This window comes from Sminthopsis crassicaudata, chromosome 1 (genome assembly GCF_048593235.1).
Source record: "Sminthopsis crassicaudata isolate SCR6 chromosome 1, ASM4859323v1, whole genome shotgun sequence".
NCBI lineage: Eukaryota > Metazoa > Chordata > Mammalia > Dasyuromorphia > Dasyuridae > Sminthopsis > Sminthopsis crassicaudata.
The window spans coordinates 555,920,753-555,945,869 of record NC_133617.1 but is presented as its reverse complement, the minus strand read 5'-3'; the positions used below and the strand labels follow the sequence as shown (position 1 = coordinate 555,945,869).

At 32.9% G+C, this 25,117-nt stretch overlaps 1 protein-coding gene across 12 annotated transcripts in view; it reads right to left on the bottom strand.

Moving 5' to 3' along the window:
- The window catches only part of MCTP1 (multiple C2 and transmembrane domain containing 1), a 722,542-nt gene that overhangs the window by 297,470 nt on the left and 399,955 nt on the right, over positions 1–25,117 (bottom strand). For all 12 annotated transcript variants that reach the window (XM_074282070.1, XM_074282074.1, XM_074282073.1 and 9 more), the window contains exons 4-5: positions 24,983–25,062; positions 8,386–8,497 (exon numbers count right to left, since the gene is read on the bottom strand). In XM_074282070.1, the coding sequence (XP_074138171.1) occupies positions 8,386–8,497; positions 24,983–25,062 (192 nt within the window). The remainder of the gene's footprint in view (positions 1–8,385; positions 8,498–24,982; positions 25,063–25,117) is intronic.

The window sequence follows — 25,117 nt, the reverse complement described above, 5'->3', positions numbered from 1 at the left end:
TTCATCCAAACTTTTCTTTCTACTCATACTGCCACCATCTATGCTCATGCTGTCATTGTTCAACTTCTGAACTACAGGATTAATTTCTCTGCTTTGTTTTCTGCTTTGTTTCCAGCCCATCTCCACATAACTGCCAAAGAAATTTTAAGTGCAAAGCTATGTCATATTGAAAAATATATCAGCTATTTTTATTACTTCTATTTTAATTATAGAATTAAGTGATCCTCTTTAGGAAAAGCTAGCCCTAAATTAAACCAGACTAACATAGCCTCTTAAATCTAGGTTACCTACAGATTTAATGAATAGAATGAAAAGATTTTATCATTTAGTAGTAGATAATTTAGAAGAATAAAATAATCATAAGATTATAAGGTTTTTCAAAAGGCTAAATTTCCCCTTCTAGGAGAAAGTGGGGAGGAAGTTATCCCTTCTGGCTGTTGGAGAAAGGTTAGCCAAAGGTTATTTTTCCAACTTTAGTGAATAAGGCCCTCACCCCTTTTTTTCTTTAACTAGAGTCTAAGTTCAGTAATAGAATCTTGTAAGGAAGATGGGGGTGACTGCTGACCACTGACCTCAAGTTCCTCTTTCCCAATAACTTTCTGATTATAGAAAATACTACCAGCAGGAAAGAACTTCAAGCATAAGATTAAGAAAATCCAGGAGAAGCCACTGTCCAAAAACATTATGTTCAAAATTAGTCTCTGTAATTTTCCCATTTCTTCTCTTTTATTACAAAAATCCTTATCTGTAAGTAATTCCTGGTCTCTGACCTCTGAGGAGTCAAGTGATTTGATATGATAGGAAAATGGTGCTTTTGAAAATTAAATCATAGATGGCACAGTAGCTTTGTCCTCAGTTTCCTTTTTTATTTCAGATAATCAATTTTAAAAACAATAAACTCCAATGCTTCTCTATTGCTGGTAGGCTTAAACAAGTTTCTCTAGTACTTAAAATCCTTTACAAGCTGGCTCCTACCTATAGTCCCAGTTTCATTATACATCACTACTCTTCCTATATTCTATGGTTTCAACAAACTGGCCTTCTCTCAGTTCCTTGTATATTAAATCCTTTTTCCATTTACTAGCCTTTGTACTATCCAGCCTTCATTCCTTGTATGCAATCTGTTCTCTGCCTCATAGAATTTCTCAAGACAGTGAGAAAGCTAACTTCTCTATGAAGGCTTTAAAGATTTCTTTAAATTATCACATTCTCTATCCTTAATTATCTTGTTCCTGTTCTCTCTCTTTATCTACCTATATATGAATTTAGTTTTTCTACCAATTCAATGCTACTTGAGAGAAGAGATTGTTTTATTTCTTTGTTTATATACTTTCACTTCCTAGTATAGTCCTTATTATATGAGGTATTTTAAATGCTTATTTTTTCATAATTTATCTTTTTCAAACTGTATTATTTGCCTTCCAAAGGCAGGGAATTCCAATTTTTGAATGAATGGTCCACTATAGGGAAGAATTAAGATGTCACTTGTGTCTTTCCATATGAATTTGGATAAATTGTGTACCTATCTTTTATGTCTGTACATGAGCACTGTTCGGTGGAAGGGAAGAAAAGAGGGTCCTTTAGGCAATCTTAAAACTAAATTACACATCTTAAAAGTGCTCTTCTTTTTTTGCACCATGAACTTTACTTCAGCTGTAAAAATATGTAGTGTACTTGGGCATGCGTTGTTAGCATCAAAAGCTTCTGGAATATAAATCTAAATCTCTTGTAATAATGATCAGTAGCTCAAATTTCCTCAAAGACAATAAGAGGAAATAAACAGTTTAAAATATGGTCTGTGATAGATGAGCTGAGGGGAATGATTACATTTGTAAAAGATTCCACAACCTAAATCCATTCTTCACTTTCAATCGTTACTTGAGTGATGTTTTCCTTTAGGCAATTACATAACCATCACAGATTATGTTAAACATCATAGAGCTACTACTGAAAAAAGAATACATGTTTTACAAAGTATTTACAAATCAAATTTTTGAGTGGGATATATTCTGAAATGCTGAATACAGAAACAATCTGAGCAGCATGTTCAAAATAAATTATATCAGAAAAAAAAATCTTGTTTTAAAATTTATTTAATGAGTGCAAGAATCAATTCACTTATTTCCCAGGATTCTGCAACTTTTAACAATAGATAAGCAATTTTATATTTCTAGAGTATCTAAGAAAGCATGCAACACAAATGAACTCACTTTTATTTCATAAAGACTCCAATGATGAAATCTGTGCATTGGAATCTGTTAGAAAAAGAGTCAGAAAGATTTCATGCATGCACAATAAGACAAAACCATAAAGGAACAGGACACAGATAGAACAAGACTACAATTCCAAAAAAACAAACAAACAAAAAAAAAAACTTCATGCAGTGAGAAGAGAAAGAAGATACATGCCATGCAACTTTTTAGCATGCTCCAAACAAATTTTAACTAGTAGATACAGCAGTGAAAGTTGAGGGGGGAGATCAAGATAATATTATTTATTTACATTTTTTTTCTCTTTAAGATTCAACTGTGTTTTCACCTCAATCATATTTAACCCCAAAACCTATGTAACATTTTTGCCTTTTTAGGTATTATATGTCATGCTGTTTATTGACAACTGTGTTTCAAAGTCCTTTTAAAAATGTATTTAATAAGCTGTTAAGTTTTTTAAATCTTTTATTTTTACTGATTTCTCCAAGTGCCATTTCACAGAAGGATAAAATATTCAAATACTATTTCTAATAGGTATATACATCATTATAAATATATCATCAGTTCAACTGAAACCCATAAGATTTTTTAAAAGATATTTTAGTGCTTTCTTATGCTAACAATTTCCTTTTTCTAGTCTGTCTTCTTTCCTTTTTATTTACAATTTTCCTTAATTGAAGTATTGAATAGAATATTTAATTTCTAGTTAAAAATTCTTCATACTTATCCTTTATTTTTGCTGTTTTCATATCACATACATTAAATATGATATCTTTGTGCATAACATTACAATTCCTTTATTATTTAATGGAAAGAATTGCCTGAGGCTTATATAGGTAACATGATTTGTGTTAGATTCCAGGATTTGGGTTATATGATTTGTGTTAAATTTCAGGATTTCCCTCTGTTTTAATACACGTAAAATAAAAAAAATTTTAAATAGGTAGAAAAATACAGACACTTACATATGTGTATGTATGTATGTAAGTGTTCGTGATCAGTATTCATAGATGGCCATGAAAATAATTATAGCATGAATGTCAAAAGTTGAGAAGCTAAAGAAATACTATCAAGAACTTGATAAAAGCTTCTAAGTTAAATTTTGTGATTCCAGAGTTTTGTAACTTTAATAGTGAGCATGATATATGATGTATTAGACACTATAAAACATAACAAAAAAGAAAATTGTTTTTTTACGCAGAGAGAAAATAGCTGACCACTGATGTGGTAACTATTTCTAAATCAGACATCTGTTCAGTTGGACCACTAACATATTAGAGCAAAAAGCAAAATCAATACCAAACCAGAAAAAGAATTAAAGAGGAAGAAACTGCATCTTGTTGAGGCAATTTCCATCTAACTTATTTAAATTAGTGGTGAAGCTTGAAAATGAAATAGATAAAAAAAAAAAAAAAAACAGACTTACTTAACACAAACTATTGTCATTTATACAATGAAGAGTCTAGAATCTGCCTTAACCAAGAAAGTGGAGATATATGGCCACTGAAGCAATACCCATTTAGAATAGAAACATTTCTATAATTGAGAGACCATTAATAACCATTAATCTATATGCCTAAAATAATGAAGACTAATGGCAAATTTGCCATTTCCACACAATTTCATGAGAATGATCTATGTATCAAGAATATGAAAAGAAGATAGGCTTTTGAAAACTACACCATATAACAGACTATCTTGACAATCAAAAAAAAATTTGAACATTTTAAAGACAAGACCCTACTGTGCTTACTGTTTGCTGAATACATTAAACAACGTTATCCTAAAGACTCTTCCATCAAAGTCTCTCATTCATGTCAAAATCATAAAAGATTCTTTTAAAGATATAGTAGAGTTAACTTTGGTTAATAACCCTCTGATTATTAATAGCAGATTAGGCAAAAGACAGGAAATCATGGGTTTATAAAATGTTTCTACCATTTTCATGGAAGATGTATAGTCCAGAATTCTGATTTAGAGATAGATTCTTTATTATGAAGTCTTCCAGATGTTCCTGTTTGAAGATAACAATGTGATAAATTCATCAAGCCCCAGGATCTTGCAGAACCATGGGAAGATTCATAGTTGAAGAAATTTTACTTTCCAGATAATGATATATAGCTGAATGATCAACCTATAAAGTTTCCTGGGAGAAAATGGAAAGGTCCATGGTAGACATTAGGAAACTACAACAGATTACTCATAAAGAATTTCATATGAGAAGTTAACAAAGAATAATTCTGGGGAAGCTGTATGACCAGAAAAAAAATAGACCATGAGCATGAGTTAAGAACAATCTCTGCAGCATGTATGCTCAACTTGTATCCATGAAATGTGAGAAATGTAAAGGAAGTCTTCTAGCACTGCCCTATTAGGCCTTTATTATAGCTTCAAATGCTTTTCATCAGCCATAGTGCCTTCTTTAAGACAAAGATCAATAAGCATCTCCATCTTTTACTTCCACCTCCCATACCCCAACTTCACTAAAATTTCTGCTTTTGTTTATGGTCTTTACCTTATGAATTACCTCAGGTTGGAAGCCATAAGAAACGAAAAGAAAATGGTCAGGATGATCACCATCAAGAAGCAAAAGATGGAACCATCAGCAAACATTCTTTCTAGAGCACAGCACCTGCACTTTCCAACTCACTCCACTGTCCATTTGCAGCTCTGCTTGGTCCATACTGCAATGAATAAGATGGTCCCTGGTGTTTCCCTGTCCTCCAAGCTTTCCAGCATCCATTTATGTTTTATCTTCTCTCATTATATTGTATGCTTCTTCAGAATAGGCTGTCTTTCTTTTTCTTATTTATATGCTCCAGAATATAGCACAGTGCTCAGTATATAGTAAGTCCTTAATAAATATTCATTAAACTGAAAAAAAATTTCCATGCCTAGCCCTCAGACAAGCCTCTTCCTTTCCTTGTGATTATTATGATTCTCTCTGTCTCTTTCTCTCTCCCCTTGTCTCTTGGTCTCTGTTTCTCTTTCTCTGTTTCTCTCTCTTTCCGTTTATCTAGAGAAATAGGATGAGCACTAAAGTGAAATTTAAAGTAAGGAGGTATTTCAGCAAAGCTTATTAGTACTTGGCAATTCTACTCTCTCAGGGTCTTGGAGGAGTTAGTCAGGAAATAAGTAGGAAAAAAACCCAATCCTTTCAAGGAATTTTTTCTAAGCTCAAGCTGAGTATATTTAGGGCATAAGAGAATGACCACAGAAAATTCAAGAAAAGGGAAGATTAAAAAAATTCAAATGTATTTGGGGAATATGAAACTGACAAAGAAAATTCAAGGAAAAAGGAAGAGTAAAAGTTAAGTGTCAAAAGAGAATGGAGTTCCCAGTTCATAAATGTTGGGGCTGGAAAGAACCATTTTGTATATGAGGAAACTGTAACATAGAAATATTAAATAATTTGCCCAAGATCATAACGATATTGTGGCAAGCTGGAATTCAGAAGAGACAATCAATGAAAAGCAGCATATATCCTGAAAACTCAGTTTCTCTCCTCTAGTCAGTTTTACTCAGCAGCCTATTAAGTTAGTTCAGATGACCCATTCCTAGCCACTATGTTATTGTCATTTTTATCATTATATTATTTTTGTTGTTGATTTATTTTAAATTTGACAGATAATTAAAGTTTAGGGCTTGTAGAAAAATGCCCTGAGCAAAAATAATGTTGAGAATCACAGTCCCACTGCTTGATGCTTCTTTAATCTACAATTCCCACCTTTATCCAATTCAGAACAATTAATTATTTTCACCTTCAAGGCCAGGCTTGGAATCATTATAACAGTGACTGATTTTGTGACTAAGAATACAAGTCTTCCCTTTTTAAAACAGGTGATAGAAGTTTTCACACTGAATGTAATTATTAGACATCTTGAAAAATATCTATGGCTTATTCCAATATAAAAGTAGATGTGAAAGAGACCAGACAATATTCATAAGCAAAAGGTAATTTTAATTATAGATAGTAATGTTGAACATAAAGAAATTGATGCTTTTGATAATTCAAGGACAAGTTGAACAAATTGTAAAGCCTCTTGTTTTCAAGATCTCTAAAACCTATTTTCATTAATATAAAATAAAACTTGGTATCATTAACTCATATTTCCCAAATGCCCAAATGTTATCAAGGGAAGAAAAAAATTTACCAGTGTGAAATACTAAAAATGATGTATCCTGCTTTCTTTTAAAAGAAACTATTTTAAAACTTATACAGCATTATGAGGAGACTATTTTGACATAAATGAGCAGGGAAATATTCATCTTAATCATTAAATAAACAAAATTGTATTGGAAAGAGGTCTAGCTTCAATAACAACAGCATGAATAAAACTGAAATATTTTGGGGGTAACAAACATTTTGGGCTTATTAAAATCCCCATGTTATCTACTCAAACTGTGACTTAAATCATGTAAAAATAACATTACATGCATGTGAATCCAAACAGATCCAAGAATCTACTCATTCTTATATAGGGCATGATGATCATGATAATGGCTATAATGTTCTGGACCTGTTCCAAGGGAAATTATTTTTATGTGAAGGATTTATTCCAAAGACTCTTCCCCCTTACCTTTACTTCTTACCTTCCTACCTTCTTCCAAGCCTTAGCAAAATATTTAACATACCCTTTTGGTCTTCTTTCCTTCATCTCTTCCAGTGCTTTCCTTCTGAAATCATCCCCCATTTACACTGTATATATCTTTTATGATCATAGCTGTCTGCATATTGTCTCTTTCATTATAATGTGAGCTATTTGAGGCTGGCAGGGACTAATTTTTTGCTTTTCTTTGTATCCCTAGCACTTAGCACAATGCCTGGTATATGGTGAGAATTAATAAGTTCTTGTTAACTAATTGATTTTCTATTAAAATATGGTTTTTTATGAATGGTTTTCAGTCCTAATTATTCATAAATTATTCCCCTCCCATCTCTATACAATATAGAATCACACTTCCTTTAACTCTTACCAAACATCTTTTTTTTTTTTTTGATAGAATATGCTAAAAAAGGAGAAATCACTTGGCTAGAGAGTTAATTGTAGATATTAGGAATATATTTAGCAAATACAAAAGAATATATGCTTATGTGTATGTAGTTAATTATTAATTGTTTATTAAAGATAATTAAGAGAAAGATAAGCTGAAACTATAAATCTCACACACAAATTAATATCTTAATTGAATTATTTTACTTGCCTTCAAGAAAAAGATTTCCTAAATTAATTAGACTTCAATGACATGCTGAATGTACATTTTCAACAAGCATTTCTTTAAAACACACACACACACACACACACACACACACACAGAGGCAAACATACAAACACTACTCCTGAAGGATCCAAAACTAATACTACTTTAAAAATGAACTCTAGTTCTAAAACAAAGGACTGTAGCACAATTTCTTTATGTAGCTCCTATTAAATTATGCCAAAGTTTCTTCATTCTGGTGAATATTTGTTAAATCAGGTCAGAAAAAAAACCTGACAATATCTACTGATTTGGGTCAAAGATGATTTTTAGCACAACCTTGGCACACAGTAGGCATTTGATTAATATTAGCTGACTTTAATAATGAATATTTTACCCAATGCCCAACTACTCTCTATACCTTGTCAATTTCACACTGCAGCAAAATAAAGTCCAGATGGCAAGTGCTGAAAAATGGATAACATCCAGTGACTGAAACATACTTATTATTCAGCAAACAAAAACCAGAAAGCAGAAACTCTGTTATAAATCCATCTCTTTTTTATGTGCTGTGATACAATTGGTGAATAGTCCAATTCAAATTTTAGTGTTTGGACACTCCAGAGGGAAAAATCTAAAAATTTAATTGGTTAATGAATATACTCTTGAAACCATTATTCACTTGTTAGCTCACCTCGAATTTAGGTATAAAACAGAACTGAAATTAAAAGCATACAAATCCTTTACTTGTTTACAACAAGAGGTTCTGATTTGGTGGAATGAAATAGGGGTAAAAAAAAGTTCAAAGGGTACAATAAATACAACAATGCCCACGGCACTCACAGAAACAGTGAACAAAACTGAATTTTATATGGAGACTCTTAATTATCAACCCCTAGTGCAAAGAATGCACACAATGCACTTCAAACAAGAAAGATCAAGGAGTACCTACTGGCTAGACCTTGTATAAACTTACCACATCCCTCTGTTCTCCTTCTTTTGGAGTAAGAATTACAGACAGCAAAATGGTTCCCAGATCATGATCAGGATAATGTGGGTCTTTCAGAGTTAGAGTCACATCTGTTGGTCTAGGAGATAATAATAACAACTGATATTTACACAGTGCTTTAGAGTCTGTGAAGTGCTTTACATATATTATTTCATTGAGCCTCACAATAACTGTGGGAAGTAGGGATTATAAATCTAATTTTCTTTATTTTATAGATGAAGAAACTGAGGTTCAAAAGAGGCTATTTAACTTGCCCATGATCATAGAATTATTAAGTATCATTAGTTAGGATTTGATCGTGGATCTCCCGGATACCAAATTCAGCATTTTATTGCTTATACAATGTCTAAATCAAAACCATGCATATTATAAAACTCATTTGGATGGAGCAGGTTAAGCTTTAAGGAATATTTTCTATTCAACTTTAATAATTTAAATTTACGTAATGGGTGCTAAAATAGGAGGCACTTAACAAGTACATGTTGAATTGAATCCTTGATTTAGTCATTGTAATTATTCCCTCAATCTGTATAGACTGCAACTCTTCCATATCACAGTAGGCAGTCTTAGTTATTGTAAATAAAACAATTTGATGGCCTTGTAGCCCACTCTGCTAATGATTCTCTCGAAACTTAGCTTAGATTGATCTTCAAACAACAAGCATATTGTTCATCACTAGACCTATATTCAATGTCTTCCCAATATGATATGACCTAAAGAACATAGTTGGTCAGCTCTACACTACAAAACCCCTGCAACAGAGCAGGGGTCACCTGGATATTCTTTATGGGAATAAGACCATATCAAAAAAAGTTCTCTTATTTTGCCAGCAGCTAAATGAGGGTTTCAATGAATGCAGCCCGCCTCCTTTTTGTTTCAATAAAATAAAATACATTTACTTTATGGAGGAATTTTTTTGGTAAGGGAACATTTCAGTAAATGTGCTAGTAGCTGAATTGGCTGGCAGAGGTATTTTATTTTCTCTTTCTTTCTTATAATTCATATGCCTAGGAAGAAGAATAAATGAAATTAAAATCAGGCAGTCTGAAGTAGATGACCCTCTCATATTCTTTCTATTACCATGGTTTTCTTTTCCCTTCCCTCAAATTTACATTTGATTTCAGTCAACTAGCATTTTTAAGCACCAACTGTCTGCTGTGTACTGTGTTAAGCTCTGCAGATACAAAGGCAAAAAAAAATTAGTTCATCTCTCAAAGTGCTCAATATCTATTGAATAAAATCAAGCAGAAAAATAACACAAACCATACAGTGTTTTCTGCTTCTTCTTCATTTTTTTTCCAAATGAAATTGGGTCACTTTTTATATTAATTTTGAACATTAGTTTTAACTTTTGTGAGCTATGTCCCTCTTATAATTTTCAAGTTTTCTTATAACCATACCCTGTAAGCATAGGATACTCTCGTTGAAAGACCAGTGTACTAGGAATAAGAGGAATCAAATTCTGGTCCTAGTATCTCTGCCTATCAGCTGAAAGAACTTAACTAAGTCACTCAACCTGAGGTTCTTATAACTGAATAAAGAACTTCTCAGGAGGAAAAAACACTCCTTACGTTCTACAGAGATATAGTTGGAATTCACCTGTTCTATGAATTTGGCACTGATATCAGGAAGTGACATATGAGGGCAAGAGATGACTTCCTGTGGAAGGATGTAAAAAGGAAAAGAGGTTAGATTGACATATACCATCCACCATCAAGTGAAGGGGGTCTCTGGAACTTGGAAAGAGGTAAGGGAGGCACAGTAATATGGTGACTAAAATGCATTAGAGACCATTTGGCAAAGAGGAAAATAATGGTAAGTTCTTGACATAGTTCCTAAACTTGGCAAAGAGGGAAGACTTTAATTATATGAATACTTCTCTTAGAATTAAAGCTGTTGTTACACTCCTAATTTGCTTAGTCAATGATCAAATCTTTGAAAAGTGGAAGATATGGCAAGGATTATTAGTGTACTTGTATATTCCTATTAGCAGTTCACATATTTTGGATTTTAAATCTTTATATATGAGAAATCTGATAAAAAGATTTTTAGTTTTGCTATTTGTTTCTTACCCTAAAGGCATTAACTTGGTACAAAAGATCTTCAAATATATATATAATTCAAGCCATATAGCTTACTTTTTATAATTGCCTCTATCCCTGTTTGATTAACCTACCCATATAATTCTAATTCTTGAAATAATGTAATCTTTAATATTCAGGTTAGTTATTCATTTGGAATTTATTATAAAACATGATGTAAAATTTTGGTCTAAGCCTATCTGTCATGTTGACTTTCAGTTTTCTCACTAGCTCTTATGAAATAAAGACCTATTTAAAGAGAAAACACAAATTGATAATAATTACTTCAAAAATGCTCAGGCTTAATACAAATCAAAGAAATCACAAAATAATTTCAGATGGGAAGGTAATAACCTTAAAACTGCTTTAAAAAAGCCAAAAGAAAGAAAATGCTTGAATCTAGAAAGATTACAGAGAAACAAACTCACTGCTACATTGATAGTAGAACTACAAAATTAAAGAATATTTTTGTCGAGCAATCAGTTAGTATGTAGTAAAAATAATACAAAAAACATATTCCAGCATCCAAGAGTTGCACTGTCACAAAGTGTTATTAAAACCCAACAACAGCAAAAATACTTTCCATAAAACTGTCTGTAGCAGCACTATATATATACTTGCAAACAAAGGGTAAAAAATCTTGTTACAACTCTAGGGGAATAGTTAGCTATATATAATAGTACAAAGAGGTAATGTAATATTAAGTAAATAGATAGAAATACTAAGTAAAAGTAAACCCCTATCTATGTATCAATGAAGCTTAATGAAATAAAAATTTTAAATTAGAATATACTAATGGAGAAGTAAAATCTTATTAAAAGGAAGAGATTACATAGAAAAGGGCAGGATGGCATCACACATCATGCAATTAATGTAAGAAAGTATGAAGTATAAAAGGAAATTTGGAAAAAGAAACAGAATTCATTTTAACTATATAAGATTAAAGTGAGAAATTAATGAACAAATAATTTTGAGGAAGACAGAATGAATGATGGACAAAGGTTATAACACTAAAATTAATTTAATATAGTTGTCAAATTTAGCTGGTTGTATTGATGCTCAAGTTAAATATAACTAAATATTTTTAAAGCAATGAGTAATATTGGGAGGTAGTGATCACATATCAATTCACATTATATAGCAATCAAAGAAAAAAAGGGTAGGCATAGTCAGACGTGTTTCCTATACAAAAGAGAGAATATATTTTAAAGTTCAGAGGTAATATAAGCAGTATCCCACAGCTTAATATTGGAAAAAGGAATTTGAGTAAAGTGAGATAACAGACTTTCTAGAATGAAAGTTTGGTAACAGTAGTAATTTATATGTGTGAAAAAGGAAATGAAGGATATATGTTAAAAAAAAAGAACTAAAATGGCTACATGAAATGCTCATTAAAGAATACAGATTTTAAAGAGAAATTTATAAGAAGAGATAGAAGTGAATATTTGAATAAATGAATGTAAATTAATGAAATGAAATAAATGTAAAAAGCATTGATGGGCCAAGAACGGGATAAGCATTGCAGATGCAAAAATAAAAAGTGAAACTCACTGATCTCAAGGAGATCATGCTTTGATTGGAGGAAACAACAAACATTTAAATAAATAAATTTTAATTGTTAATAATGTATGGAAAGTGCTTTGTAGACCTTAAAGCACTATAGAACCATTAGTTATTCTTTTTAAAAAGAAAAGAAAATTTTAGCAAAATATAAATTTCCATCAGAAGAATATATTAGAAATAAAAAAGTTCAGATATAGAAAAGATGGAAAGGCAGGATGTTCTTAAAGATGTTGTGGAAGTGCTGATGGCAAAGCCCCTTAGAGTATCTCAGTATGTCTGATGACAGTGTCTGGGGGTTTGGAGAGAAGAAATAGGACAAATGGAAATACCTATTGGAAAGTGGGATGTAGTAACAGTGTAGACAATATCCTCTATCTGACTGTAAAGAATTTAATTGGTGATTCCCATTTCATCCAAGTAGTAAGAGCCACCCAGAACACTAGCAGAAGCATTAAATGTAAGGGAAGGCACCTGATCAGATCAGATGAAAGTATGGATGGGAACTCTACTGGGACAAGGCTGACCAAAGACCAAAGGAGGTGAAGGAGGAGTAAAGGAAGATAGTATCCTTGGTCATGGCAGATCTTTCTTCAATCTGGCTGACAGCTCAGATGGTTCAGATAAGGAGTAGCAGTAAAAGAAAAGGAGCTGGCTGATGAATCTGGATGTGTGGTGTGAAGGAAGGGAACAATGGACAAAGAGTGGTAGAATGGTGTTCAAGAGAATTGAATCCCAATACATTAAAATCTAATAAATGCTAATGGCAATGAAGGACTATTTAGAAGAGAAAAAGTAAGAAAATACCACTGCTTGAGTTGAATAGGAAGGCAGAGAGAGATGACAGAGAAAGAAGGAGTAGATTAATGAGCTTGGCTTCTATTCTGGTCAAAAAGAGAACTTTGTGAAGTTTTACAAAGTGAAAATGTGATTACTTTGAGTGAGAATGCATTTATCAAAGACAAATCAAATTTATTCACTCTTTTGAAAGGATTGTCAGTCTAACTGACTAGAGAAATTCCATGGATCTACAATATTTGATTTTCAAAAAAAATATCCGCTATGGAGAACTCTAGGCTCTATCTTTAGCTCTATTCTGATCAAAACATTTCCCACCTAGACAAGTTTATATTTGTGATATTAATTTTCTGAATCCAAATATAAGATTACATTTATCCATATTAGAAATTATCTAATTCAATTCATCTCTGTTTTAGCCAGGTAAAATATTTTTAGATAATCTGAACATCTGCTGAGAAAATATCTGAAAGGCACAAGATTACTTGTCTTTTTCTTCTTTTTGAAGAAGCATTCTCAGTGCTTAGCACAGTGCCTGGAACATGGTAGAAATGTAATATTTATCGATTTATTATTGGTTATAGTTGAAAAGAATAAGGATTATTGTTAGGTTAGAATTGTAGGCTAAAGTTACTAAATTAAATTTTAAAAATGCATGCAAGGTCATGTACTTGGATTCCAAAAATTAATTGAACAGAAATAGAGGGGAGAAACAACTACAAAGCAGGTAATGTGAAAAAGACCCAGGTGGAGGAAGGCGAAAATTATAGTCCAAGTAGGTGATTGGGTCAACTATGAATTAGTTCATGTGTATGATTCTAATTCAAGAAGTGTAAAAGGACTCAAGTAAAGTTAAATATTACCAAGGAGAACGTTCTATATTATGACATCTTTGCTTATTTGTTATATTTCTGAAATTTAAAAAAAATATTTAAACATACTAGGAAGCTATCTTGCAAAGTTATTTGTGTATGTAAGATAAGAAGCCCTAAAAAGTCAAATTGGTAGTAGCTACCATATCAAATATATTCTATAACACTACATATCAGCTGAGCCAATGCCCTTTTTTAGTCTCTCAACCAACTGGGGATGCCCAAAAGATCTAAAATCAGAGCTATCAAAAGCAAGATTCCCAAATCAGATTGAAATGTGTCTGGAAAATATTTAATGAAATAAATAAAAATACAATCCAACATAGGCATTAATTATAGGAGCTTCATTAGATTGCCCCACTCTATTTAAATTTCCAAAATTCTACTTTTACCCTGAGAAAATGTAGCTAAATCTTTTTGACACTTCTGAGGACTCTGATATACTCCTGGGTATTGATTTTCAACTCCAAATATCTGTGGTCTCAGTCGTGATCACTTTTAAGGATATAGATAGCTTGGTGACCCCTTCACCAGCCCAAAACGCTTGAAGATTCCATCGTCAGTGCTTAGGCTAGCTCTCTGATGACCTGAGACTACAGAAGCCTTAACAAATAAAAGGTGTCAGAAAAGTATTATGTGAGCAAAATTTTCCCAGATCTAGTTTACTCATATGTGAAATGGTGATCATAATACCATATTTGTACTATCTACCTGACAAAACTCTTATGAGATAATATATTTACAATGCTTTTAATTATGTGTGCTACAATACAAATCTAAGTTATGTGTTAATTATTATTAATTTCCTCAGTGGAACAACCATAGTGCTCTGTGTGGAGAGAGGATATTATTGGAATAACTTGTAACCACCTGCATGTTTCAACAGGGTTTTTTCCCAGGTTACTCAATTCTAGAACCCAGTTTGATCCACACTTGGGACAAGTTAGTGTAGGGGCAGATATTTAGCATACAATGAAGAGAACCTAAACACAAATTTTATTTTTGTAGCCAGTAATTTTTACTCTGAGGTAAAATAATAAGTCATTGTCTTTCATCAAAAATGTGTCATTCTATTGCCTGTTTATTGAGACAACACTGAACATATTTCATTCCTGACTCTTTACCTGACTTACTTCAAAGAACATTTAGGAAATACAAGTCAAATGCTATACTATGCTAAGTACTGAGAATACAAAAAACAAAAAGCAAAGAATGCTTGTTTATAGAAAGAACTCTTGCCTTCCCCCTCCCTACCAATAAAATGGGAATAATTCTTTGGGCACATTTTCCTACTTTATGGGGATGCTGGGAAGTATCAATAGGTTATATTTTTAAAGCATTACAATATAGATTGTGTTTTCCCCACATTATGACAAATAGGTAGGTAGAGCAAGTATCAACTATTATTTTAAAGATTAGCAAACTGAGGCTTGTAAAGATTAAGTGATAAACAAAATCACATGGATACAATTTAGGGATGAAATTTTGAAAATGGAATAGAATTTAAATGGAATTTTCAAAGAATGCCATCACTGAGTTCTGAAGGTTTCTTTTAAATAGTATAGTGGAAAGAAGGATACATTTGAAGTCAGAGGACACAGGCTCTGTTTTATACCATCTGCATGAGCTTGAGCAAGTCACTTATGTTTGTGCTTCAGTTTCCTCACTTGTAATAGGACTAGATAATCTCTGAGATCACTTCCAAGTCTTAATCTATGAGCCTTTATTATTGTCTCATTTGTCTTTAGCATCTGTGAAATATATGGGATATAAGTTCTTTCTTATGTGGAAACTGAGTTCTAGAGAACTAATATAAGATTATATATATGCTATATATAATATAATATATATATATAACTAATATAAGATTAAATTATGAATCAATTAAACTATGAATGAATTAAACATATGAATAAAATCTAGATACCAGATTTCCTAACATCTAGTCCTAGAAGGGTTTTTCTTTTGAAACTTTAGAAACATAAAGTGAGTCATTTAACAAACATTTATTAAGTACATACTATGTGTCTTGCACTCTGCTAAGTGCTGGAGAAGTACTGTGAAGAAAGGCAAAAAATAGCCCCTACCCTCAAGGAGATTACAATTTAATGGATTGGGGGGATAACATATTAAAGGAGCTCAAATGAAACTAGGGAGAGGGAAGGTAAGAAGATCAGAGTATAGCTGGGTGGGAAATTATAAGATGGCTACCCTGGGGGCCCTCTTTAAATGGACGATATAGGAAAGAACTCTCCATTGTGTACCTTCTACCTGTTTGAGAGTGAGGACCCCAGGAGCAAAGATTATTGAGGAGGTAAGAGTTTCAAAACTGATATGATCTATCATATGAGGAGGTTCTGGGGAGCAGAAGGATTTCTATGGTACTGAACAGGCAAAGATAGCTGGGAATCTGTACGTCTTTCCTGGGATTTTATTGCCACTTCTTCTCTCGTAGAACTCTGTATACCAGCAAAGGCCAATGGGAAGGCAAAGAGAAGCAGAGGGAACCAATTATCTGGCCTAGAGAAGAGGAGGGCAAAAAATGAAACCAAATTCTAGAGACTGGCTCTCTTCTTTATGAAGAGTTGGAAGTAAAAATCACCAGTAGCCTGAGAGAAAGATTTAGCTTGGAAATGATGGAAAATGCCAACTTCCTTCCAATAGATTTAAACAACACTTATTTTTTCACTGCAGCTCAGCAGTAGCCTGAGAGATTCTAGATACTGGGATTGCCTCGCAGCTTAATCCTGAGAGAAAATTATTCAGTTTATTTCAATACATAACTGCCTACTATGTGAAAGATATTGTGTGAGGCACTGACAATAGTTCAAAGAAGCTGATATTCTGAGGAAATGACTCTTAGTTGTATATAATCATTTGTCCAGTTCAATTGATTCTACCTCCATAATATTTTCACATTTGTCCCTGTCTCTCTACTCACATGTTTACCATCTTAGTCCATACCCTTAGCACCTCTATGAAAATAACCCACTGACTTCCAAGTCTCTTCCAAACTCTACAATCCATTTTACACACACTTAGTTGTCCAAATTGGTATTTCTAAAATCCAGATTTGACCATCCTACTTCTTGTTCAAAATACTCCAGTGATTTCTTATCGCCTCCAGGATAAATACAAAAATATTGCATTTGGCATTTAAAGCCACTTAAAATCTCACTACTACCTTCATTTCCAGGGAGATTACCCATTGCTTCCTTTCATACATCCTTTTTTTTTGGCCAAAGTAACTGCTATACTCTCTATATAGATGATGTCAAAGTCAAAAAGAAATACAGACTCCACATAACGCTCCCTGGGTATTTATATATTGACTTAGAAATTAATATTTTAATATTGTCTAGGTTTTGTTTTATTTTTATTTATTTCATTAAATTGTTAACAATTACATTTTAATCTGGTTTAGACTTGTGGTTCTTAAACTTTTGTTCTCGGTATCTACATACAATTAAAAATTATTGAGGATCTGTCCGAAGATTTATATGGATTATACTTATATTTACCATATTAGAAGTAAAAATTCATCTTGAATTTGTAGATTCTCTGAAAGGGTTTTAGAACCCCCCCCCCCCAACGTTCTCTGGACCACACTTTGAGAACTGCTGATTTTTACTACACTTGGAAACGTGGTGTAAATTTGACATTGTTGATGTGCATGATAGTTTATCTTCTCCTCAGAGTTTCTACACATATTACCCCACTTCCCTCTACCCCACCTCACACATACCTCTGAGATGCTCTCCATGTTCTCTTCTATTTCTTGGAATTCCTGCCTCTATCTAAGGCTCAACTAAAATGCCACCTTCTATATAGCAGGCCCAACCTGATTCACTCAAGTTATTAAAGGATTGGTTCCATCAAAATTATATTGTTTTATGTTCTCTATTTTTGTATTCACTTATATGTGTAGATGCTATTTCCTCAGCAATATGATATAAATCCCTAAAGAGGCTGTTAATGTTTCTTTTTTTGTCTTTGCATCTCTAATAATAAACATATTGATTGGAATACAGTAGAGGCTTAATAAATGAGTGAAAAAGAGAAGCAAAGTAAGAAAATCCAAACCAATGAACAACTAACAGGTTTTTTTCTTCTCCACTTACATTTTCTCTCTAGAGAATTTTTTCAATTGTTTAAATTTTAGGGAATAGAAAAGATATTTATGCTTTAGTATGAGATCAAATAGCTAAATATTCTATAGAGAAAAGAATGATTTGAACATGAGAAAATGCCTGAAATTCTAGCTCCTTTTGAATTCAATCATCATGATTATGTACTATATATATCTTAAACTACAACTTAAGGAAAATTAGTTATGAAGATGACTTTTATGGATGCAAATGGTTGAGTATATTTTGCTGCATTCTTTTGGCTTGTATTTGTATTTATTCATCATACATGTTAATTTCTAGTCTTGACTCACAGATGGGACACAGAAAACTACAGAGTAAAGTCTTGGGAAAGTAAAATCGTGTCATCTATCCCATATGTGAATATTTATATTTGTGTTTTTTCTGAACCTCATCTCTTTGCCTTGATCCTTATTAAATGCCATCTTGTTCAGTTCTGCTCAATGCTCTAGCCTTACAGATGTTATGATATCTTGATTCTGACATTCATTGTAAGAGCTATAACCTCCCTAACTTAATGTCATCTTTACATTTGAAAAACACATCATTTATACCTCTATATGTCACTGATAACAATGTTAAATGACAGAGGGCCCAAGTAAGACTACTGTACTCAAGATCTTGATCCATCAGACCATTGAGGCACTGGTAGGAAAAGCCCATTTGGACTTGGATCTGCTACTTAGCACTTATGTGACCCTGGACAAGTGGTTAGCTTCTCTGAGATATGATTTCCTCATCTCTGAAATGAAGGATTTGAATAACATGATCTCTGTGGTCTTTTTCAGGCTGATTCAGGGATCTTATGAAGAAGTGGACCTGGTGTGACAACAGGATTATAAATATAGATATAGCAGGGAGCTCAGGAGACTTGGAGACTAATATCTATCACTTTACAGATGAGGAGACTGAGGCCCAAGGAGTTAAGTGACTTGCATGAGGTGATATATGTTTCAAGTGGCAGGAAAGGAATTCAGTCAGCCAATAAGCATTTATTAAATATCTACTATGTGCCAGAAATTGTGCTAACATAACAAACATAACAAAATAAAAAAGGCACAATACAGGATAAATAGAATAATCAATAACTAAAATTAAGAGGGAATAGCAAAAGCTTCCTTTAGAAGAATGGATTTTAATTGGAACTTAGAGAAAGCTAGGGAAGCCAAGGCAGAGATGAGAAGAGAGAGTATTCTAACTATGGAGAAACAAGCAGAGAAATTACCTGGAGACTAGAGACGGAATGTCTTGTTTATGGAATAATAGAGAGATCAGTATCACTAAATACAGGGTATAGAAGGGAGTAATATATCAAAAGACTGGAGAGTAGGAAGGGAATAAATTACAAAGAATTTTGAACATTAAGCAGATGACTTTGCATTTGATTCTGGAGGTTAACAGGGAAAATTACTCAGGAGGGAGGATTGGACTTGAAGGAAAAGAACCTAGTGCTTCCAGGGACAAATAAAAACGCTCTGTTTGGTATTCAAAGTCTTTTATAACCTACTCTCATCCTACCTTTCTATTCTTTTTATACCATTTTTTTCCTGACACTAGCCTCCTAGCTATTCCAGGAAAAAGACACTTCATTTCTCAATTCTGGAAACTGAGAAATTTTCTCTAACTGTCCCCCATGTGTAGAATACTCTCCCTTCTGAAATATGGCTTTTGATTTCCCTGAGTTCTTTCAAGTCTCCTACCTCCTACAGGAAGCCTTCCTGAACCCTTATTAATTCCAGAATTTTCCTTTCTAAATATTTCCTTTTCATTTTATATATAGCTTGCTTTGTATACATTTGTTTGTATTTGTCTCCTCTATTACATTGGGATCCTTGAGGACAGGAACTGTCTTTTGCCTTTTTGTATCCTGAGCACTACTGTCTGTCTGGTGCATAGTAGGTACTTAATAAATATTTTCTGAATTGAGAGATTTGAGACAGACAGACTCACCAACAGATAATTGCAATAGTCTAGTGATGATAACTTCATGATGATAACTTTACTAGCCTGATGGCAGAATAACAGAATCACAGAAGGGGTCTTTGAGAAATGTTGAAAAATCAATAGATCTTGACAACAGATTAGATATGGGAAGATGAAAAATAGTGAGGAATTAAGGATAACACCTAATGTGAAGGATTGGGAGAATGGTGACATCCAAGTCAGTAATGAAATACTTGGAAGGAGAGGAGGGCATAAGGGGAAAGAAAATGAGTTTACTTTGGACATATTGAGTTTAAAATATCTACTAGACATCCAGTTTGGGATGCAAGATTAAAAGTCAACAGAGCAATTAGGCTGGATTGGTAGATTTGAGAATAGTCAGCATAGAGATGATAATTAAACCCATGGGAAAAAATAAGATCAGGTGAAGTAGAACAGAACAGAGAAGAGAAGAAGACCCAAGCAAAACCTTGAAGGGCAGCTATGGTTAGAGGCCATGAACTAGATGAGGATCCAGCAAAGGAGAAAGAGAAGGAACAGTCAGATAGGTAGAGAGGCCTGAAAAGCCAGAAAGAAGAAAGTGATCAACAGTGTCAAAGACAGCAGCAATCAAAGAGAATGAAGACTAAAAAAGGCCATTGGATTTGGCAAGGAGGGAACTTTGGAGAGAGAAATTTCAGTGGAAGCATAAGGTGGGAAGCTGGATTTTAAGGAGTTAAAATGAGAGTGTGTGAGGAAAGAAGGTGGAGGAACCTAATACTTCTCAAAGAATTTAGCTAGAAAGGGCAAAAGACATAGCATGACACAGGGAAGGAAAGAAGCATCAAGTTGAATATTCTGAGGCGAGGAGAGACTTGGGCAAATTTGTAGCTAAGGGAGGAGTCAGTAGAGAGAAAGAAGTTAAAATGAAATGGGATTGCATTGTAAATAGAAGGGATTTGCCTTGGCAAGGAAAAAGGTCACCTCTTTCTGTGAGGATTTGAAATGAAGTCTTCTGACTTCAGCAAGAGACAGTATTTAATCCTGTTTTTCTAGAAGTCCATGCATATTCCCAGGTATTGTCCCAGGAGCAGAGTGTATATATCAGTGTCTTCTATGACAATTCTTTATGCTGATTTAAGAATGATGTAAAGCTTGTTTTTCTTTTCTTTTTTTTACTTGTTTTTTCCTCTTTTGATCTGATGTTTTCTTGTTTAGTATGATGAATATGGAAATATGTTCAAAAGAATTGCACAAATTTTACCTATGTCAGATTGTTTGCTGTTTTGAGGAGGGGGAGGGAATGGGATTGGAGAGAGGAGAGGGAGAAACATTTGGAACCCAAAATTTTGGTCAGGTGTATGTTGAAACCTATCTTCGCATATATTTGAAAAAAAAAAAAAAGAATGATGCAAAGTACTGTATACCAAATTGTTCTCAATGAAGGGGGGGGGAAAGGAAAGATTTTGAAACTCAGAATTTTAAAAAAATTAATGTTAAAAATAATTTTACATGCAATGTAGGAAAATAAATGCTAATTTCAAAACAAAAAAAAAAAACAAATAAAAATAATGCAAGGAGGAAGTAGAAGTCAGCAATTAAACATGCTGCCCAATGCCACATGAAAATTCAGGTTTAAGGCTGTGCACATGTTTAATTTTAGAGGAGAAAAATAACAAAAGACATAAAAAAGACTGGATCAAAGATACATTTTTTTAATAGAGGGGAAAATTATCAATGTCCGACAATGATTTATTGAGTACTTATCTTAGACTTAGCATTGATTTAATGCAAAACATTCAACAAATAACTGAACACTATACCAGGGACTGTGTGGTAGGGATAATGTCATTTAACAAAGTTTTGTTAAATGACAGTTCTTTATTGAGTTAACTCTGTCAGAGAATTGTGTGAGAGTGACAGGGAAACTACATTACTTTGGTTGAGGGGAGGAGGATAGAATTAGCTAGTGATCTAGAATAGAATAGAATTAGCTATGTGACTAGTCTACACAGAATAAGGTTCTTATTTGTATAATGAATGAATATGGAAGCCTAGTTTCCCTATCTTTATCTTATCTTTCCTCCAGTTACATTCAAAACAATTATTTTACATTTGTTTTTTAAAATGTTTGAGTTCTAGGTGCTATTCTTTATCCCCATCCACAATTAAGAGACTACTTGTGAAATTATGTAAAACATTTCCACAAAAGCCAAGTTGTGGGGGGAAAAAACATAGATCTCCTATCCTAATGAAAATAAAAACTCTCAAGAAAAATTAAGGGGAGAGAGAGAAGGGGGGGAGGGAGAGAGGGATGGAAAGAATGCTTCAATCTATATTCAGCCACAATCAGTTCCTTTTCTGGGTATGGATAGGATTTTTCACAAGTCCTTCAGAATAATCATGGATGATTCTGCTATTGAGAATAGCAAAGTCATTCATAGCTGGTCATCCTAGAATATTGCTATTACTTTGTATACAATATATTTTACTTTGCTTGAGTTTACAGAAGACTTTCCAAGTTTGTTTGTTTTGTTTTTTGTTTGTTTGTTTTTCCTGAGAGCATCTTGTTAATTATTTTCCAAAGAACAATAGTAATGTTTTCAAATACATATGATTACAAAGAAAACCAATTATATTTTTTAAAAAGATTGTGGAATCTATATTAAGATTTAAATGATTTACAAATGTGGCATGGTGATTGATATCATAAGGACGGATGATGCTATTCTTTTAGATATCAGGAAGGAGGGAAAATCCAGGGAATAATGAGGTTAGTTGAATCAGTGACTCAAATCTTGTTTTTGAAATTAGAAAAATTGAGAAATTGGTAAAGGAGAAAACCCTGAGGCCAAAAATGAAGGGCCCTGAATCTAGTCTAAAAAGGAAATGATGCCTTAGAAAGTTGATGTAGTTCACCAAGATTTGAGGCCCAGAGTTTGATTAAATACCTCATCTACAAATCCTTGCGTTGAGCATCAAGGTTATGATTTTTTTAACTCTCCAGACTTCTTCACCTTGCCTCTGAGTGGGTATCTCTTAACTTTTTATGTGTTGTCCTTCCCTATTAGAATGTATGCTGCTTAAGGGAAATAACTTTCTTTTTGCTATTATATTCCCAGTGCTTAGCACAATGATGGCACATAGTAAATACTTAATAAATATTTGTTCTAGTTATCTAGTTATCTGTTTGTCCATTCATCTATCATCACCATCTCTTGAATAGATCTTATAAAGACTGAAAAATAGTTTCAAAGTTTCTTTAAAATAAAATAGAAATTATTGATTTGATATATTTGATTTCAATGACTTCCCAAACTGTTGGCCATAAGTAGAATTTTTAGCTATGATTTAATACAGATTTAATTTCTATAGACAGTCAGTTGACCTATCTAATCAAAATGCAATAAAAAGTTCTATGCCAATGAAATGGAACACTTGCTTTAAAAAAAAAAAAAAAAAGAAATGAGTTTCTTGTGCTTGTGGAACTGACAGTTTAGTGTGGGGATTGGTTGAATGGAAAATAATTGCAACACACAATAAACCTAGATATGTTAGAGCAGTGTGAAATGCCAATTGCAATATACGTTAGATCTGGTTATGAACCAAGATCATGAACTAAGTCTGTTCACTTTTTTGCAGATGAAAATTATGAACTGAGAACTAGAGTGGGTTTCACAAAATTATTCTGCTTTTATTGCCCACCAAGTTGAAATTATATCATTCCAAGTTGACACATTTGTGACAGGTCTCTGATTTTGGCCTTGGAGAATTTCATACATATATTTCCCTGCATTTATAAGACCTCCAGAAAGTTAGTGTTTAAGAAATATTTTTTGACTAATGAAAGAAAACTAGTCTATCACCCTGGGAGCATATTCAAATTTCTTGTACCTCACAATCAGGAATTTTATGTCTATCCAACCTAATTCTTTTCTTTTTAAAGAAAAAGGCAATTCTTCTGTCCATAAGACCCCAGAAGTTATTCAGTCTATTTCCTATATTACATAAATGAGAAAAATGAGATCCAGAGAAATTAAGTGAGTTGTACAAAGTCACACAGGCAAGTGACAGAGAATTTTAAGCTATACCTTCTGACTCCCGATCCATTAATTTTCTCCATTGTATCACATATACTTAGTGCCTGGCCTACCACTTGGCACATTCATTTCTCTTGTTGAGATCATATAACACATACATAAAGTCATACCCCATTCTCCATATAAGTCCTTGACTTGTTCTTAGATTTGGAATCCTTGACGTCATGATGTCTAGGTATCCTTCATAAGCCATTTCTTCTAGGACTTGCCTTTGCTCTTGCTAATACTCTTGGGGAATGACAGTCGTGTGGCTCATTTTCTATTGAGAAAACTCTCTCATTCTCATGTCTAATCTCTGGGTCCGTGATCTGGCATCACTGCCTGCTGATTCCAGTACTGTACTTAAATGTCAAAAGTACTTTGAAAGGTGCAACACATTTTACAGATGTAACTACCAATAAATCTCTGTGTAACATCTCTTTATAAAGAAGCTGGTGATAACTTCTATGTAAAACTTTTGTGAACTTTGTGTAAGTGGTAGAAAGATTTAGTTCAAGCAAAATTCACAAGTATTTCCTTTTTTTAAAAAATATTTTTATTTCGAACTTAAATGTCAATGGAACGGGTATTCGTATTTACATAACCAAAGAATTTTTTTAAAATGAGGCTTGTAACATGAAACTATAGATCTCTATAACATATGTGTTTATACATATATACGCATACATAGTTTTCTTTTTATGTGTATAATGAGATCAATTTATAACTTTTGATACTATCTTGCTTATCTAACCTTCTTTCCATTCTTTCTCTCCATTAAAAAAAGTTGTCTTGATGTCTATTGTTCTTTTTTTTTTTTTTTGTTACCCTATCAAAATCTCTCCTTGCCCTCTAATGGAAAAATGAAGGAAAAGAAAAACAAAGCCTAAAAAAATTAAACACAGTCAAACAAAAAGAATTTCATATAGAACTCACATTTGCTCGGTATGAAAATGTCTCGTTCTGTTTCTTGAATCCATCACTTCTCTGTCAAGAAGTTGGTAGCAAAAAGTTTCATTTTCTAAACCACAAGTGTAATGATGAAACACCATTGTGCTATTTAATGGTTGTTAGTGATAGAGATGACTATAACAGAACTGTACCTTTTTAACTCCAATAATGTGAGATCCAAAAAAGCTGAACCCATAAAATCATCCTGTAGTCCAAAGTCATAATCAAAGACCTGCAATAAAAAAGACATAATGCATGTTTTATTCTAGAAGCAAATGAGAATCTTT